Here is a 12,484-nt window from a genome sequence, read left to right on the forward strand (position 1 = left end):
CCTTATTAAGCTGGCATTGTATTTTTTTAATCAGATGTGGATTTTGCTACATGGAGGTGGAGAATGTACCAGCTGGAGTTTACAATATTATTCCCAGCACGTTCCTGCCTCAGCAAGAGGGTCCTTTCTTCTTGGACTTTAATAGTGCTTCCCCTCTTAAGACATCACAATTGCAATGAGGTGGCAAGTCTCTATATTACTCTCGAGGGAAGAAGTCAAGACCTAGAGCAGTGCCATCTCCTGAACACACTGGGGAAATGTATCCCCCAACCATTGACACAAGATGCATAAAACTGCACTCTACCTGGAAAAAGTAATAGCCCAGGGCCTGGGCCACCAATCTCACTGCATTAGCCACTTCAGAGTTTACTCATGCTTTTTGCTGTGCAGCCATTAGGGTGAGAGGGCGCTTCAGAAATTCCATTTGATGGTAAATTTTTGTTTGAAATGTGTGAATGTAAATCTTCTTAATCAATGGCAGGCCTTAGCTTACTGCAGTTTGGCACCTTACACCTCATCAAGTTTTGAAGTCTTTCCTCTCTTTCTCTTCTTCTCCCCTTCCCCCCGGTAGCTTAGTTCTAACAATCATTACTGTAAAAGTTAAGCAAACATTGTAGAGAAAAGGGAAGGGGTCTGTGTGTGTTTAGAGCAGGGGTTCTCAAACTGGGGGTTGGGACCACTCAGGGAGCATGAGGCTATTACATGGGGGGGTCTTGCACTGTCAGCCTCTACCCCAAACCTTACTTTGCCTCTAGCATTTATAATGGTGTTAAAGTGTTTTTACTTTAAAAGGGGGAAGTCGTACACAGAGGCTTGCTATGTGAAAGGGGGCACTAGTACAAATGTTTGAGAACCACTGATTTAGAGCCCACAGGAATAATGAAGTAAAAGGCAGCGGGTGCTGTTCTGGATGTTTAAAAAGCACAATTGTTTATATTGCCCCTTACTCAGATGGTTTTAGCGGGAGAAAGTCAAGTTGTACTCAGATAAGAGCCCCTAACAGGGAGCACACTGTACAAGCAATAAAACACTCCCGTATTCTGCTTCAGCAGTTCAATAGGTTAGCCAGAGGAGCTGTTGATCAGCTTTAACAAAAAGTTGTTTAAATACTAGCTATTTAACTATCATTTCTGCATGAGCAGGGCTGGGTGGCGTTATGATGGGAGAGATAAGAGGCTACTCCCTTCTCTATAATAAACCACACATCTGCAGCCCTGGCATTACGGCACTACAGCCAGAAGACTGCTTACGGCAGCATTCAGTTAGAGAAGGAAACTTCTTAAACTGTAACCAGCCAAGAGACCCTAAATCTGCAGCTTAGGGTACCGATAGTCCAGGAATTAATCTTTAATTAAAGGTTGTCATGTGATGAAACCTCCAGAAATACATCCAGCTGAAATTGGCAATCCTACTTCTAGCCTTTGACCGTACTTCTACTGGAATCAATGGTAAAACATTGACATTGAGGGGAGCAAGACTCAAAACAATCAATCAAACCCACCAGCAACTTTGGGTGGTTTTTCCCCAAGAGAGCACCAGTGCACGAGTTTGGGGAGATTAAGCAGTAAGATTCTCCCCCATTAAAGTTTGCTGCTGCAAATGTATTTAGTACCTTAATAGCCCAGGGACACTTTTTTTTGTTTAATCTCCTCTCGTTAGACAGCAGCTTTGAGGAGAAAGTAGTTTTGGAAAAAAACATTAAGATGTGCCTTTTAATTGCAGTTTTCTGAAAGACCATCTGGGTTAGGAATTACATCACACTGCATCTATGCCAGTAACTAAGTCACTGCTTATCTTCTTGGCAAGGAAGTTGTAAGATAAAAAGTTGTACTATAGGACAAAACCATTGATTTAAGAGCTGTCCAGTTGCAGATAGTGGGAGGTTGGGGGGGAAAGAAGAGAGTGTGAGGAAGTAGCCTAAATTATGTTCAACTGCAGGAAGTTGATCTTTATGGGCTCTGCAAGGTGGACTCTGCTAGCTTGAAGGATGGCTCTTTAGATGCAAAGCTGAATGTCCAGTTTAAAATATGTTGTAGGTAAGGTTTCAGCCCTCATTGTGCACATACAACTTCGTATATGCAAAGGACTGCAGCTACAGTTTAGGTCACTTACTCCATTTACAGCAAGGGTAGGCAAACTATGGCCCTGGGGGCCACATCCAGCCCTTCAGCCATTTTAATCCAGCCCTCATGCTCCTGCTAGGGAGCAGGGTCTGGGGCTTGTGCAGCTCCTTGAAGCAATGCCCCTGCCCCAAGTGCTGCCCCTACAGCTTCCAGTGGCCAGGAACCACGGGTGGTGCAAAGAGCCACCTTGCCGTGCCTCTACATCGGAGCTGGAGAGAGACATGCCGCTGCTTGAGGTAAGTGCTGCCCAGAGCCTGCACCCGACTCCCCTCTGAACCCCTTAGTCCCAGCCCCACCCCAGAGCCCACACCCTGAACTCATTTCTGGCCCCACTGCAGAGCCTACACACCAACCCCCAATTTCATGAGCATTCATAGCCCACCATACAATTTCCATACCCAGATGTGGCCCTCAAGCCAAAAAGTTTGCCCACCCCTGCTTTACAGGCCAGGAACAGTTAAGGGGATTGAATTGTGGGTGTTGCTGCTGTTTGCACTTTAAAAAACAAACATTGGCCAATATTTTTTTAAATTACCAGTCCTTCCCCTTCAAAACTTTGTACAAGGCATGCTGGCAGGTTGTGAATTTTTTTCTTAATTCCCTGTCAACAAAATAGTAAGTTGATTTGCCCAAATCACCTGTTACATCGTCCTCTTTTAGTTGATACAGTACAGGCAGTCAATCTTTTCCCTCTGATCACCATCAAGCTAATTCAATGGCTTTTATATCAGTAATTTGACATGAACAAGCTTGAGTTTCAGCTTCCATGTACTAGTTCATAGAATTTAGTATAGATTAAATAAAGGAACAAAATCTTCAATCTCTACATAGATTACAAGCTGATAACTGTCCCTGATGCCAGGGCAAGATATGCTACTCAGAGAATACCAAAGGGTAGATTGGCTGTAACTGCCTGCAGTGTGCTAGTGCTACAAAAACAAAGCATTACAATTTGACTATCCATTAATATTTAAGGCTAGGTATGCAGAGTATGAAAGTCAGTTATATTCTAAAAATCCTTTCAAAATATTGCAGTCTTGGGGCTCTGACCATTTAGAACCATTTTACATCACCCTACTTCTCTAGGCATGGAGCCCCTTAGCACAAGGAAATTTTCAGTCACAGAACCTCAGACAGTAGCATAGATGCATATGCTGGCTTTGTGTATGCTAGCCTTAGCTTTATGCCAGAAGGACTTGCTTTTTACACTTCATTTAAGGAGCCTCTTCAAAAGAGGAAAAGCAGATTACCCAACTACTAATAAAAGCAATCAGACTATTGCATCTTTTAATCTAGTTCTAGAGAGATTTATCAGATATAAACAGGTTACTGGGAAATGACTTTATTGCACAGCCAGGAAAACAAAACTGCTCAGCTAAATCTCCCCTACTGCCATTCAGAGATTCTGATCATTAGTATTAAAAATATTTGTAGATGTTGAGGTAATCCTTCTGGCATGCTCCATTCTAGCACTTACAGAAGAGATGGGAGACTGACTTAAAGGGATATACAGATGTCTGTAAAGTTGCTTGCAGGCAGTTTCTTACTACACAATGATGGATCAGACAGTCTGGGCTGGAATTTGCACATTGTAATTAGCTATATTTCCAACAAATAGTCAAATACGAGACTCCTACTTCCCTACTGCATGCAACTGTATCAACTCAAATTTGTTTTAAAGCATAGAACTATAAAGATTCACATTAGTATGTACTGCACTTAGCTAGCTGGTGATTGGAACTACTCTAGTACAGTGCTTCTCAAGCTCTCTTATGTGGGGAACCGGCGATTTTTTTTTTTTTTTCCAATGTGTGCGCAGACCAGCACCGGTCCATGGACCACCACTTTGAGTAGCACTGCTCTAGTACATAAAAGGTGCTACAGCTAAGGAATTGTGTGTACAAGGAGCATAAGTCACCAGATGCAAACCAATTGCCCTAAAAATGTCTTTTTAAAGAAAAGGAATGATACTTTGATCCTCTAAGAGGAGGAATAATTCTGTTTACTGGGTTGCACACAGTGGGAGGAAGGATACTTACAAAGAGCCGTTTTCAGTAGCCTTCAAAAAGATATTTAGCATGTTCTGTACTTTCCCCTTCAATTTAGGCACTGTAGACTCTACATAGTTTGCTAATGAATCCTACCTCAGAGCTGCTGAGGACATCATGCTTTACCTCCGTGGGGTCCAGAATTGGGCCTTCTGTTTTTAAAAAGCTATTAGGTTAATCATCCTTGCTTAATCCATCTGAGTTCAGAAAGACTAACAATGCATGTAGCTACCTTTCAGGGACAGTACTAGCAGCATCCATGTGGTTCTAAAACACAGTAAAGCTGAGAGGCTCCATTAGAAGTTAGACTTCTCCTACACATAGCAAAATGTTTGAAATTAACATTTTTTTTATGCAGTCTGACAAGATATGCATATTTTGTACAGCAGAAATACCTAAGGCTTCTGTACCTGAAGGTGAACATGCCACATACAGAAGAGTTTCAGAAACACAGAACAGCCTCTGAAAAATTTTAAGATAAAAAAATACACTGAGTACCAATTTTCAGTGCATATTACCAAAAGTATGAAGAAGCTTAAAAAGTGAGAAGCCCTCAATTCACCATTCTGTGGTAAAGCTGTTTACATTGCATCTCACTTAAAGGCTGCTAACTTGTTACCACACATGCTTTAAATGTCAAAGGCTTATTTTTATACTTTCAACACCACACTGCCAGCTAGTGTAATATTAAATTAAAGGACGTTTTGAGCAGTCTAACGAAACATAACTCGACAGAACTTGCGCCTTTGGTATTCATGGTAATCTGTTCATATCCATTTGTCATTATGTATTTGATATACAGAACTGGCATTTATAAAAAAACTTTAAAAATAAAATAGAGCAATTATTTATGAAACTGCATTTTCACTTCTACTAATGTCTGTACTCCCCAAAGCCTGCCTGAACACAGCAAAGCAAGCTATGCACACACACCTCAATTGTAGAGTTAGCCGCTGAATGCCGAGGTGTCCAGAGAAAGAGGCCCTTCCACATATTTACTCTTTAAAACTTAGTTTGCCCTTCTGCTGTAGGTTTGCAGGGTATCAGCTGCTAATTTCTTGGGCCGCATCACCCCCGAACATACTTTCTGCTAGTAATGTCTCACCCTACTGGAATCTGCCTAGAAGTTTCATGAAGGTACACTGGGTAATAAGGAAAAGGAGTACTTGTGGCACCTTAGAGACTAACAAATTTATTAGAGCATAAGCTTTCGTGAGCTACAGCTCACTTCATCGGATGCGATGAAGTGAGCTGTAGCTCACGAAAGCTTATGCTCTAATAAATTTGTTAGTCTCTAAGGTGCCACAAGTACTCCTTTTCTTTTTGAGAATACAGACTAACACGGCTGCTACTCTGAAACCTGGGTAATAAGGAAAACTCTGTTTTGGTGTCCTGTGCAGCACAAATGAGAAACTTTCCAAGAGTGCAGGTGTTTTGGATCTTTAAGTAGTAACTTACCTTTTAATAGTAGGAAGGATTTGATGCCAAGGGAAGAAGGAAACAAGGAAGTGCATTTGAGAGTTGGCATGTCTGCTAAAGCAGGTACTCAGCACTTAATTGCTTGGTTGTTTACCTAATAGAGGCAGAATAGACAATTGGTTTAGCTACAAAGATCAGGTGAAAACATGAAAATTACGCAGTTTTATTGAGACACACTTCTGTATTTTATTTAAGCTACACTCTATCCATGTTTCCCAAAGTATTTTATTTCATGAACTGGAGATATAAACACGTCTTCCTAAGTATTTGTCTCACTCGCAGAGGCTAGCGATCTAGGGGGTAACCCTTTGTTCTGTAAGCTCCCGATCATTGAGCCCATCTCTGTGCAAATGATCAGTGGCTGTAACATGCTGAATCTCCATTAATTCTGAAAACAGGCTCCCTCCCCCTTCTCCATGACTTTGCCTTGCTGTGTTACAGCTTTCTATAGTGAAATGAAGTACAGTTTGCAGCAGGGGAAGGTCTTGTACATTGTCTTAAGTGATCTTTCAAAAAAAGGCAACACTGATTACAAAGTTGGCTGATCTTTGGTCATAGGAAATTCATAATACCAAATGAGTCATGCATATAAATCTAGTTACAAGGCTGTCATGAGACAATACCTGTCCCCATACTGCAGGGTATTCCTAGTGTTAGGTCTTGTTTGAAAATATGCTGTCCCAGATTTGGGTATTCTCCAATACACTGATTCTGGAACTGCATTAAGCCTCTCTTTTCATTTCACTAATTGCCAGTGCATTTGGCATTGGAATCACAAGAGAGGAGGATGATTTCATTGAGTGAATGTGGACCACATGCACATTTTAGTTGTAAAGAGGTTTAAATATCAGATTCTGGTTTTCCTATGGAACTATGTTTAGAACAGCTATTGAAATATTTAGTACTTCAAATACACTGATACTGTACAACACAAAATAAAATGTGGAAAACCAAAATGTTTACTGTAGTGTGAAGAATTTTACATTTACTTTGAGAATAGATACACAAGCCAAGGGGCTGGGACAAAATACACCAGGACTACAAAACAAGGAATAGAAAATATTTTGGGTGATGCTAAATTCCCATCCAATTAACAACAAAAAACTGAATACTTTAGATATAGTATGGTGCTTTCAGAAATGTTCAGCCACCAAAACTGAAGTCCTAGGATTTTTGCTACCACTTATTAGCATAACTACTAGACACCACTACTGCCTAACAGCTGCTGCCAAAACATGCCCCCATTTCCTTTCTATTTTTAGTGAACAGTTTCTCTAGGGGATACTAAAATTGCAAGTCCCTTAAAACAACTCTAAAACCCCACATTACAACCTACAGAGAAATTAACAAATCATCAATCCACATTAGCAACTCCTTTTCTTCATGCGTATCTTAAGGACAAGTATTCTAATATTCGGTAGGTCAAGATCTATTACGACTTCTCTCTGGCACACATCAATTCATCTCATTTTACAGTAACACTTCAGGTGCTGAAAAATGATACTCAAATTCTTAGAAACAAGTTAAATCTGTCATTTTGGCACTGAATTCACCCTCAGTCACCCCCTCCCCACCCGAAAAGTAGGGGGTTAGAAGGAGCACGCAACTATTGAGTAATAATGCCACCCTCTCAGGCCAATACTTTAGGTCATGACTAGCTTCTTCATGAGCACTGGAGGCAGACAAAAGACTTCTAGACCCACACATGCAACAGCTTCCTTGTATACAAAATACTTCTACAGTTTCAGAATAATACAGACAAATACAGTTGTTTAAAGGATATGCCAATTACACTTCAGAGATCCACTGTATCTAAAGTGCATCTCATTCTACAAAACTGAAGCCAAACTGCTCACCACAAGTGTTTTGGCTTGGATTTCACACCCCTACTGGCATGTGTTTATACAGGAACAATGCTAGTTATTGCTTCAGCCAGGCTGCTAGAAAACAGTTTACAAAGGCTGTGAAATACAGCAAGCACAACTTATACATTTGACAACTTGTCTGTCCTAAAAAGATTTTACTGAAAAAAACTTCAGCCCTCAACATCAATTAAACTTCTTTAGTGCAGTTTTAAATTTGTAGAGTAAACGCTTAAGATTTGGCATATATTAAATAGTTATTGGCACAATGTTCTTCAGACATTTTGAAGTTCTTGTATATTTATACTCCATTAACCAGAGCAGCTGGAGGACTCAGCCAATTTGTACAGCTTTTCTGTCTGCAACGATCCCCTCTTTGACTTTCATGCACTGGAGCGAAAGCTGCTTCATTCGGTTATCCAAAGCCAGACCCTCAGTGGAGTTGCCACTGCTGCTCCTATTCTTGTTCACTTTGTTGCTCATCTTGTTCTCAGCCCCTTCTGCCCTATCCCCTGCAAAGACACAATTAAAATGTTATTAAACCTTAAGTCTTAGAATGCTAGATGGGTCAAGTGGGCACTCGTACAACTTCCTTCGCCCAAGTATCTAAGAACCTAGGACAGGGGTTCTCAAACTGGGGCTCAGGATCCCTCAAGGGGTTGCAAGATTATTACATGGGGGAGGGGGGGGGCGCAAGCCGTCAATCTCCACCCCAAATCTCGCTTTGCCTCCAGCATTTATAATGGTGTTAAATATATCAAAAAGTGTTTTTAATTTATACGGGGGGGAGGGGTCGCACTCAGAGACTTGCTATGTGAAAGGGATCACCAGTAAAAAAAAAAAAAAAAGTTTGAGAGCCATTGACCTAGACAAAGTGTAATATACTTAGGGCTCGTCTACACTTACTGGAGGATTGACGCAGCAATCGATGCATTGGCAATCGATTTAGTGGGTCTAGTGAAGACCTGCTAAATCGACCGCTGATCGCTCTCCCTTTGACTCCTGACCAAGAAGAGTATAGGGAAATTGACCAGAGTGCCGTGGACCCTGCGGTAAGTAAATCTAAGATACGTCGATTTGAGTTACGCTGTTCACGTAACTCAAATTGCGTAGCTTAGATTGACTTTTCCCTTTAGTGTAGATAAAGGCCTTGAATAATGGATGTTGGCCTTCTAAGCTGAGTTTTGTCTTGTGCCCTGAATCACCAAATGCAATGACTGACAGACTTCAGTAGGAGAGTGATTAATCCTCTAAGCTCCGTTTCTCCTTTGGCACCTTATTTGATCAGAACTGGGCAGCAGGATTACATCATTACTTCCTCCTCCCTTCCGCCCTCCTCCCAAAAAAAAAACAGCTCAGGTCTTATCCTTCAAATAATGTAATATCAGAATCCAAATAGTGAAAGGCAACAACTGATGGATCAGTTAGTTACTGATACGCCGCTAACATCGTTGCTGTATAGAACATGGGGTCAGGCAGGAGTGAAACTGGGGAACCTCTCATTTTAGAGAATAAATAACTATGTTTTTAAAGGGCAGTAATACTGTGGGATGAAAGTAGCTCTGGCCCTGCCCAGAGAGCAGACCGTGTGTCTGAACCCAATCAGCACAGCATCCCTGGAGGAGTTGAGCAAGTTCTGCTCCTTTATAAAGCTGCATAATAAATTGGTCCTGGGCTCTACAGCTCTACTTACCTCTTTCAACTTCACATTCAGGTGATGATGCCCCACTGCATTCACTTCGAGGGCCTAGTACAGGAAACACCATCCCAAATTCAGACAGGGAGACAGGACTGGGCAAATCCAGGCTTCCAGGTCGCGTTGCTGGAGGAAACTGAGTGGGCATCTCATAGGGACTTGTAGGACCAGAACTGAAACTGGACACTGACTGGGTCTCAGAATCTTCTTCAGACACAAAGCTGCTGCAGTTGTCATCCTCAAACACTTCAGAAGCCACTGTAATGTTTGGGGGGGGAATTCCAGTTAGCCTTTCCATTTCTACAAAGCAGCTTGTCCATCAGCAGGATGTACATTGCTATCTTAAGGGCTGCACTTACATGGAGAGTTAACTATTTCTCTGTAGTATATTAACATTGCATCTCATTAGCAGGCCTTGGGTGAGGGGATAAAGATTCCCATTTCTTGAGAAGCTTTTGGGAGAAACAAGCTAAGATGATGTACCATCTAATACTATAGCAACAACTATTACTACTACTACTCAATGTGGTGAGATAAACAACAAGCCTATTTGTACTATGCCTCCCACTTGTATGTCTTGTCCACCTATTATAGTCTGTTGTAAGCCAGACAAAACAGTTCAGGACAGCGACTCTCTCTGTAATAAGTGTACTGTACCCATCACAATGGGATACCTGACTAGGGCCTGTCAATATTTATCTGTAGTAATATTTTAAAGCCAGATGTGGCAGAAGGTGGGAGCTCAGCTACTGCATATTATCTTACTGCTTATGCAGCTAAAATCCAACAGGACTCACTAGAACAGCAGTTCTCAGCACACAGCTGCGGCCCATGTGACGTCCTCAGGGCAATACAGGTAGTATTGGTTGCCCACAATGGTAAAAACATGGGGAGCCACTGCACTAAAGTCTCCCTCGGCACAGGGATCACTAAGCAACACAACATGTGTCTCCTCGCTCATTTTCTGTGCAAAATTACAATTGGCATTAACCATGTCAAGAGCACAGGATGGAGTAAGCCACAGACTCCTCATTGAGTGTGGGGGTGGGGGGAGAATAAATCAGTAATGTTCCATTTTGTGTATTACAAGTGCAGTAGGTCTTGTTAAAGTTCCCAGTCTTTGGTCACTGCAGGATTGGGTCCCATGTTGCCAAAGGCTTATGCACACATAAGAATAGCCATACTGGGTCAGACCAAAGGTCCATCTAGCCCAGTATCCTGTCTTTTGACAGTGGCCAATGCCAGTGCCCCAGAGGGAATGAACAGAACACGTAATCATCAAGTGATTGGGAAACCCTGTCCTTCCTAGCTAGTGGCCATTGATGGACCTATCCTCCATGAATTTATTTAGTTGTTTTTTGAACCCTATAGTCTTTGCCTTCACAACATCCTCTGGCAAGGAGTTCCACAGGTTGACTGTGCATTTTGTGAAGAAAAAAAAACAAACCTTCCTTTTGTTTGTTTTAAACCTGCTGCCTATTAATTTCATTTGGTGACCCCTAGTTTGTGTGTTATACGGAGGAGTAAATAACACTTCCTTATCTACTTTCTCTACACCGGTCATGATTTTATAGTCCTCAATCATATCCCCCTTAGTCGTCTCTTTTCCAAGCTGTCCCAGACGCAAGTAGTCCCATTGCGATTAAAGGGGTTATTCATGTGCATAAGCCTTGGCAGGACTGATGCCTCTGACAAAACCATGCAGGGCTGAACAAGCCACACTCAACACAGAATTTATAATGACTGGAAGTTATCCTCAGTTACACTTCCTTACAGTTCTTGCTATTGAAAGCAAAGTTCACTCAGAACCCAGTTAAAAGAACACAAAGCACAGTAACAGTGTTAAGGAAAACACTCAAAGAAAAAATTCAAGCTCTCTTTTCTATTTTCTTATAAACCTCTGGCTCTTGCTCATTATTTATAACCAAAGGGTACAAACCAAGAAAGACCGATCAACTTTGTTGTTTCAAGGATCTCCAGCCTCCATGTATTAGATGTTACAGAATTGACTTAAGAATGCTTCAGCAGATGATAGATGGATAATTACAGCAGCCATCTGATTTTTTTTTTTTAACATTAAGTCCAAGATTGCACAGCAGAGTTCCATCTCCTCCAGACATGAAACTGATATGTAACTGGTTCTTCCCACTCCCCATATTTTATCAATACATGTGGAGCAGTGCCAGATAATTTTGCAGGGGATGAGCAACAGTGGCTACACAAAGTAGTTCCTATTTGCAGAAATGATCTGCTTCGTAAATAGCACTAATCTGCTAGTCTAGGACAAATACAACTAAAGAAAATTACAGTTCATATTTAATTACCAAAGACAAGCTGTACCAAGTAAGAAACTGAACAGTATCTACTATTGTCAACAAAGATCAGTTTATGTTGCTTACAAGTTTCACCTAAGCCCAGCAGACAGAATTTTGTTCTGTATTCAAGAAATAAACAGTCCTGGGTAGAAAGGTATCACCCATTATGATGGGCAATAAATTAAATTTTCTGGGTGTAATGTTCTTATTTGTCTGGCAGGTCTTTAATCCACAGTCAGGCCCTGATTCTGGATTCTCTCTCTCCAGTGAGAGTCAGGAGTAACTCCACTGAAGTGGAATTGTTTGGTCCAGGGTGGACTGATTTAAGTCAAAGCAATTTAAATCACTGATTTTAATCACCAAGCAGAAAACCAGAATTTAAATCTTGTTTTGCATTTGTTCTTCATAGTGGTCTTCCTAAAGAAAAGCTGATTCTCATTAGTTAAAACATGTTGATTTGCAACTAAATATAGTCTTTATGCTAAATTTGGTACTTTGTCTATCCCTGGTGAGCAAAATGTCTATGCACATTTAGATATACAATTATATAGCTTAATATACATTTATTCAGAGTTATCAGCTACGGAATAAGTGCATCATTCACCATTTTAGTGTGTTAGAAAGTAAAGAATTAATTTTCTTTCCTTGTGATTTGTGTCAATCTCTATCTGGATGGAAACTGGAATTCATGTATAAATAAATGTATAAATGTATACAATGTATAAAACAGCATTTTAATTGTTTATATTAGTTAATTTTACTTGTGTACTGGATACATAAGAAGTTTATTAAAACATTATTTGCATTTAAAATGGATGCATTAAACAAAGACAGTATGATCTGTAATCAGAGAACTGAAGTGATGGTTGCTGTTCACCATGTCCTTCAAGATTTTAGAACTAGTAGATCTCATTCTTTTACACCTACTTTTTATTCATAGACTGGCAGAGGGAAACAAGCT

General features: G+C 40.8%; 2 protein-coding genes across 5 annotated transcripts in view; one reads left to right on the forward strand and one right to left on the reverse strand.

Annotated features, from left to right (window-relative positions):
• Nucleotides 1–5,027, forward strand: part of CAPN7 (calpain 7) — a 43,932-nt gene extending 38,905 nt beyond the window's left edge. For all 3 annotated transcript variants that reach the window (XM_038388407.2, XM_038388409.2, XM_043508957.1), the window contains one exon: nt 35–5,027. In XM_038388407.2, coding sequence (XP_038244335.1) covers nt 35–179 — 145 coding nt within the window. In that variant the 3' untranslated portion in view covers nt 180–5,027. The remainder of the gene's footprint in view (nt 1–34) is intronic.
• Nucleotides 5,028–6,591: 1,564 nt separating this feature from the next.
• Nucleotides 6,592–12,484, reverse strand: part of SH3BP5 (SH3 domain binding protein 5) — a 59,480-nt gene continuing 53,587 nt past the window's right edge. For both annotated transcript variants that reach the window (XM_038388411.2, XM_043508958.1), the window contains exons 8-9: nt 9,206–9,466; nt 6,592–8,024 (exon numbers count right to left, since the gene is read on the reverse strand). In XM_038388411.2, the coding sequence (XP_038244339.1) occupies nt 7,846–8,024; nt 9,206–9,466 (440 nt within the window). In that variant the 3' untranslated portion in view covers nt 6,592–7,845. The remainder of the gene's footprint in view (nt 8,025–9,205; nt 9,467–12,484) is intronic.

This window comes from Dermochelys coriacea, chromosome 2, assembly GCF_009764565.3.
Source record: "Dermochelys coriacea isolate rDerCor1 chromosome 2, rDerCor1.pri.v4, whole genome shotgun sequence".
Lineage (NCBI taxonomy): Eukaryota > Metazoa > Chordata > Testudines > Dermochelyidae > Dermochelys > Dermochelys coriacea.